Source organism: Numida meleagris, chromosome 14 (assembly GCF_002078875.1).
Source record: "Numida meleagris isolate 19003 breed g44 Domestic line chromosome 14, NumMel1.0, whole genome shotgun sequence".
Taxonomy (NCBI): Eukaryota; Metazoa; Chordata; class Aves; order Galliformes; family Numididae; genus Numida; species Numida meleagris.
This window is the reverse complement of record NC_034422.1, coordinates 8,425,779-8,432,539: the sequence shown is the minus strand read 5'-3', so window position 1 is coordinate 8,432,539 and position 6,761 is coordinate 8,425,779. Positions and strand designations below refer to the sequence as shown.

At 50.0% G+C, this 6,761-nt stretch overlaps 1 protein-coding gene and 1 long non-coding RNA gene across 2 annotated transcripts; one reads left to right on the top strand and one right to left on the bottom strand.

The window, feature by feature from the left end:
* LOC110406246 lies at positions 35-1,651 on the top strand. Its single transcript, XR_002443364.1, has 2 exons — positions 35-228; positions 411-1,651. It is a non-coding gene; the product is annotated as an uncharacterized LOC110406246 (long non-coding RNA).
* MIF (macrophage migration inhibitory factor (glycosylation-inhibiting factor)) lies at positions 378-2,295 on the bottom strand. The gene is made up of 3 exons (XM_021412472.1): positions 2,091-2,295; positions 1,449-1,621; positions 378-639 (listed from the first exon to the last, which is right to left on the bottom strand). Exons 1-3 carry the CDS (start codon positions 2,196-2,198, stop codon positions 573-575), a joined length of 348 nt encoding a protein of 115 aa, XP_021268147.1. The 5' UTR covers positions 2,199-2,295; the 3' UTR covers positions 378-572.

Here is a 6,761-nt window from a genome sequence, read left to right as displayed (position 1 = left end):
CTGAGGGGTTGGGACAGCCCGCGCCCTCAGGGGAGGTGGAGCCAAGATGGCGGCCGAGGGGAGGGTGGAGTCGACATGGCGCCGAGCGGAGGCGGGAACTATTATGGCGGCTGAAGGGAACCTCGAGGCCGCGGGCCCGGCCTCCGACAGCGCGGCGCTGACGGCAGGACGGCCTAAGGATGTCTAGAGCAACAAAGAGGCCTAAGCGCACCCGTGGAGCGCAGTGAGGTAAAAACGGCCCTGTGGTACTGCCACTCCTGCCACACAGTGTAACTGCTGTGGTGCGTCAGGTCCTACACGTGGAAACAAACCCACCTCCATTCGTTTTAACAACCACAACAATCACCCATCCCCAACTGGAGCCCACACCAGACGGCTTATTTCTAAATCTTTATTTGTTTTCTACACAGAGAAAACAGAGGAATGTTGAAGCAGCAGTATTGAAACACACTAACAAGGAGCCATCCATCTGTGAGTGAACACAACATAGCACAGAGCCATCTGTGCGGTGGTCTCTAACAGCAGCACGAGGGGACATCTGGGAGCAGCCTCTGGGCACGGGAAAGAGAGCTCTATGCGAAGGTGGAACCGTTCCAGCCCACATTGGCAGCATTTATGTCGAAGTAGTTGATGTACACCCTGCAGAAAAGGCATAGGAATACACAAAAAAAAGGACTCTTATTAACTGGTTTGTGTGAGCAATGAGTGAGACAAGGCTACAGGACAGGGTAGAGTGCCTCCTGCCTCCCAGAAACAAGTTTTTACTGAAACCTGGTTAACGTGTGTGACTGAGCCTCCATCAGCTGATATCCCTGGAGCCTCTGGTACTGCACTTTCTATCAAATACAAGCTCTTCTTCAGTTGAGAGCAACTCAAGCACTTTTTGTGTAGCAGCCCATCCAGAATTCCAGAGACCAACCTCTTGTTTCAGAGCGCTGCAGTCTCGTGCACCAGACCAACACTCAGTGCAGTGGGCCCTGTACACTGGCCCCGTGGTTCTTCCTTCCAACATGGGGATGTGAGTAGCAGCACGCTGGTTCTCCTGCCTGTCACTGCTGCATGCGGGCACTCCCCAGAGCTCTGCCAGTGCACGAGGGAGCTGTGTGCGGCCTGCTAGTTCCTACTTGCCTGTGAGCTCCAGCCTGCTACTGCTCCTCCCTTGTGCTTTCAGGCCATGAGGAAACATCACACCCCAGGAGTGAATGAATCTGCACTGTGAGCTCTACCACTTGCCAATGCTCAGGTATTCTTCCCTATGGGAAGCCATTTACCCATCAGGAACTCTCAAGAGAAAGATGCAGGCAACAAACTTTTAACTGGACATGAAGCGCTGCAAGAGATTACTTTGTATTCTTCTAAGCACTTATTCCTGGCTTTTTACATTTCCAAATGAAGTTTCCAAAGCAGCTTCAGAGCAACAGATGAAAGGGATCGCATCCCAGCCCTACCTGTCTGCAGATACATGCAAGTGCTTCGCGATCATATCGCACAGGAGCTTGGTGTAGGTCTTGTTCTGCTGCCCTCCGATTTTGCCGATGCTGTAGAGGCTGCAGAGAGCGCAGGGATCCGTGGAGCCGCCGAAGGACATCATCTGATCAGGTACGATGTGCACAGCTATGTACTGCAATAAAAAAAAGCAGGCCGAGGATAATCCACATCTCTCTCTTCGCTGTAGGTACCAGATTTAACAGCACTGAGCATTACACAATTGCGCGCCGTGCCGGGCTCAGGGACCGCCCTCCACGTTCCCCTGAGGTTGGGGGGGAGGGGGGGGGAGCACAGCGCGGGCCGCAACCACCCCCGAGCCGGGCTCCGAGTCCCGGGAGCGAAGGCTGCGTTTGCACCGCAGCCACGCGGCGGAGATGGAGGCCGGAGGGCCGGGCCAGGGCCGCAGCTCCCAGCGCGGCCCATCGCCGCGGGGCAGGGCACTACTGCCGGGCCGTGATTGCCCGGGTCGCGACAGCTCGACCCGCAGCGCTCGGCTGGCGGCTCCCGGCCCCGCACGCAGCGCTCCCCCCCGGCACGCATCGCCCACGCGGACCCCGGGGAGCGGCCCCGCGCCTCGCACCCCGCCCGCCCCCCGGCCTCACCTGCGCGGGCTTGCCGGTGGCCTTGGCCAGCTGCTGGGTGAGCTCGCCCAGCAGGCTGTCGGGCACGGCGTCCTTGCAGACGTTGGTGTGGATGGTGAACATAGGCATGGCGGCGGCGTGGGGCTGCGAGCAGAGAGGAGCGGACGCGCTGCGAGCGGTGACGGTGGCGGTGCTTGCAGTGCGCGCGGGGCTGCGCCGCGCCGGCCTTAAAGGGACCGCGCCCCGCGGGGCGGGGAGGGGGAGGTGCCCTCCGCAGAGCCGCGCACCGGGCAGAGACGGGCAGCAGCCCCCCCGCGCCAGGGGCTGGCCGGAGCGCGGCTCCCGCTTTTCGCCGTTATTCCTTCTCAGTGTTACGATGTCGAGTGTATTTTGAGCGCGCGTTATTGGCTGCACCCTGGAGTTGGGCCCTGCTGCTCCGGGCGGCTCGCACTCAGCCCGTAACGCGCACGTGTGGGGCTGCCGCTCCCGGGGCTCTGCTGCGGAAACGGGGAGATTAGCCCTGATTGATGCATGAGGGATTTTTTTCCTTTTGAAAAATCAAGTGATTTGTGCATTTTTTTTTTTAACTGTGTGTATAACTTTAACACGATGTGAGGGAAAACTCGACTTGTGAGCATGGTAATTATTCTCTGATGTTCTTCGGTCAAACTGAAAGTGATCTCTAACTCTTCATTTCCATCGTCATACCATATTTTTCTATTGGAAAAAAAAGCAGAAAGGTTTTTTTTTTTTTTTTTTTTTTGCCTAGAAATGACACGGTGTGAGTCCATTGGGCGGTGAGAGGCAGCCTGAGCCGAGCCTGCCGCTGCGCCCTGTGATGCTGTGATGCGGCGCACGTAGGCTGCGGAGGGCACCCGGCACTGCCTGAGCTGCTCGGAGTGACTCACGGGAAGGCAGAGGGGAATCAGGGCCAGAGCCCGCTCTGCACGGACGATTTCCAGGCTGGAATCAGACCCATGAACTTTTAATAAAGTTTTACTGCAGCTGCTAGAAAGCTTGACCATACATCTGCATTGCACATGTGAGCACACACAGCCCCGAACAAAGAATGGAGGATGTTATTGAAGCGGCACGGTCTGTCACGCAGCAGCCTGGCTCATGTTGCTCACATAATGGAGAGACACCTGCAGTTTCATGCTGTTTTATCCCCTTGACTCTTAGTCAGTATTTTCATGGCTTCTGAAGATGAAGGAAGCTGAAAGGTAAAATATTTTGCAGCTATGTACCAGACATCTTTCTGATGATGTGCTACATTCACAAAAGAAAAGGCTTTTACATTCCTTATTAGAGAGTATAAAGCAAGATTATTAACAAGTAGAGGTGGCGTTGATGGTACTTTGCCTCAGAGTTGCCACACAGTTCAGTGTTTGGATGCTCTGAAAGTAACTCATAGAATCGTAGGATCATAGAATTAGCTCGGTTGGAAAAGACCAACCATCCAGTCCAACCATCCACCTACCACCAATAACCCCACTAAACCATGTCTCTCAACACAACATCTAAACGTTTCTTGAACACCTCCAGGGATGGTGACTCCACCACCTCCCTGGGCAGCCCATTCCAGCGCCTGACCACTCTTTCAGAAAAGTAGAATTTCCTAATGTCCGGCCTAAATCTCCCCTGGTGCAACTTGAGGCCATTTCCCCACTCAGAAGGAGTCTAGAGCAGAAAGACTTCCGAAAAGATTTTGGGCAGGCTGAAGTCTTTCCTGGAGACCGACTGCAAAGAGAAGGGCTGGGGAAATCTCTGGTTGCACTTGTACATGCTTGACTTCATGGCAATCAAAAGCAGAGCTATTGGAGCAGAGCATGAGCAATTGGACCAGGGAGAAGGAGCCAAGAGAGTATCAGAAGACAGAGGTGGCATTCTTGGAGCTGATGGCTCTGTGAAGAATGCAGACTGCTTTCTGGAGAAGGGAGCTGCCTCCCCAGCTCGGGGACTGCTGCATTTGGGGGCTACGTAAACCACTGTCCAAGAGCAAATCTGCCAAAGACTACCTACCTGGCATCATGCCTTCCTTCCTCCATGTTCAGCTCTGCAAGGCTTTAAGTAGGAATGAGCAATATTTTGTAGGATACATTGTATTTAGATTTGAGGTAGCACCTTGCTTCATTGGTTGTGCTGCTTTGATTCACGGACAGGTTTCCATATGTTATCCCCAGAAACCTCTTCTTGCAGGTTGAGGCACAGGCTTTTATTTAGAAACTGTTGGCTGCAAAGCAAAGCTGTGATAGGGACAAAACAGGATGTTCACAATTGAGTTTAAAATAGGGGTGAGATGGGGTTGTAGTTCCAGAAAAAAATAAATAGAAATCAGGTGTATTGTGATTTTTTTTAAATAATATTGTTGTTTTTAAAAGAGATTCAGGAAACAAATCTGTATTCAATCTGTTTTACTTTGGAAGCAAATTATATTATCTGACCTAGGGCTTGAATAATAAATGTTTATATGGAAATCTTCCTTTCATAATTCACCACTTTGACATCTGGGAATGGCTCACTGTGCGTCTCCCTCATGTTGAGCTGTGCTCTAATCTTCATGTCATTGCAAATTGTTCTGTGGGTGAAAAGGGGAGGGCGGAACAGTGGACAGTGGGATTTTCCACTCACTCCCTCTGCCTGTTCTGAGCTCTGAGACACACTAGCAGCACAAGTGTTTCTGCTAAGCAGCTAGATGTCCACGTAGTTACATCTAAGGTGGACCTGGGCTGCAGTCCAGCCATGTTAAATAAAAGGCAATCCTTTCTTCCTCCTTGTGAAGGGAGGCCCTTATGCCGCATTGATAGCCACATCTTGACTTACATTAAAATACATTTTGAAATCAGGTGAAGATAGATCTGTTTAAACTTGGCCAGGCTGCCCAGCACGAACAGAGGAAAGGCATATCTATGTGGAGAGTTCAAACAGAAGACTGCATTGTTTTAAAAGGAAGCTTCTATTAAGAATATTTGAGAAAGCGCCCTCTCATCTCAGCCATGGGCCTTTCCACAAAAACACAAGATTCTCAAGTGTACAGGTTCCCACTGGAGCTCTACTTTAATTTAGGCAGCAGGCAAGGTGTTAGAACAGCAGCATGTAGCTCTGCTGGTTTTTACATTTGTGCCAACCGCAGATAACTAGAGACTTCAGTATTCAAAAATCATGGTGAGTGTTGAAGAATAAGCTGTCACCACCTCAGAACACCTCAAGCAAAGGTGGTGTTGTTCCAGCCCATGTTGCCAGCACTGATCTGAAAGAAGCTGACAAATTCTGAAGGAGAAGACAGATGCTGTTAGCTGCTGAGAGAAGAGTGCTGCAGGCTGGCCAGGTCTTCGTGCAGCAGGACACGTGGTCGTGCTGTAAACTGTCCCCCCGAGCTCTGTACTTCTCAGAGCTGCACCACCTCTCTGCAAGTTATATGCTTCCTACTGCAGATTCTGCAAGGTGCTTTCAGGTGTCGCTCCCCCCAAAATGCCTTGTCTACTTGCATTCTGGAGCTGTTAGTGTTTTTCTGCTTCTTGTTTTAAGGCAATTTCAGGATGCTCTATTTAAAACACAAAGTCAGTTCTGGAGCAGACTGGTGTACACATTCAGGAGAAGCACTAGAAATGCTTCTATCTAAATCAAAGCTTTTTGACAGACAGTGGGGAGGTATTGGTACGTATTACTCAAATCATAAATTTAACAACATGAAGTTACTGTATCTGTACTTGGGCTTGTGCACACATGAGATTTGTGGTACATATAGTGACTGAGCCTCCATCATTTTAATCACGACAGATTTTACAGCTTTTGGACTTGGCAGCTCATGCAGCTGCTCCTTTCCTCTTTTTAACTGGAGCGTTGCTCTACTCGCTGGGCATTAACATCTTCAAGCAGAATGTTAACAGAAAAACACCGGAATACAAGCTTGGGATTAATAGGTTTGGCAACCTGTGTAAGGTCATGTCAGCCAAGTAGTTGTATGAGCTCACCTGTCAGATGGTGTTTTCAGCTGTTTGTTCAGCAAGTAACTAAGCAATTTGGAGTAGACTTTGTTCTCCTGCTCTCCTGTCTTCCCAGTGCTGTAAAGGAACTATATAGCACAAAGGTCTGTGGAGCTACTGAAGGACATCCCCTGGTCAGGGGTGATCTGTATTTCTAGGTACTGTTGGAAGAAAAAGAGTATTATCCTCCTTTGCCACATTTGGAAAAGCTGTGAAAACCCCAGGAGATATTTGTGTACCTGAACTGCTAGGAAAATGGATGCATGCCTATCATGTGTGCTTTTGAACTTCTCCTGTCTATGCTTCTTGGCACTCTCAGACCTCAGAAGTATCTTTCTGTAAGTCACAAAGATGAGAATGTTTCAAGTACAGCCACATTCCCATGGTATGTCGTTTGGAGATGTGGACTGTCATCACTGTTCTTCCATTTATTGCAGAATGGCTGTTCTCCTAGCTAAAAGGACTAGCAGCTCATAAAATAATTAAGAAGAACTGTCCCAAGTACTTGTAGATGCTTTTTACTACTTTCAAGAAAGCAAATACTTTAACTCTTGCTCTTATTAAGTTACCTTGCAGCCCAGATCCTTCTATGCCTTCTGTCTTTTTGTTGAAGACTTTCTCCTTCCAGTCTTGCTTACCACATCCAAGGCTTTCACATGTTGGTACCTTAGTATATAGATTTGAATTCTTTTCCAAGACATTCACT

What these genes read in the sequence shown, in the direction of transcription:
- MIF (XM_021412472.1), bottom strand. Translation starts at nt 2,198, where the DNA reads ATGCCTATGTTCACCATCCACACCAACGTCTGCAAGGACGCCGTGCCC. An exon ending in CCACCGGCAAGCCCGCGCAG is followed by an intron (nt 1,622 to 2,090) that starts GTGAGGCCGGGG and finishes TTTTTATTGCAG; the next exon opens with TACATAGCTGTGCACATCGT. An exon ending in TTGCATGTATCTGCAGACAG is followed by an intron (nt 640 to 1,448) that starts GTAGGGCTGGGA and finishes CCTTTTCTGCAG; the next exon opens with GGTGTACATCAACTACTTCG.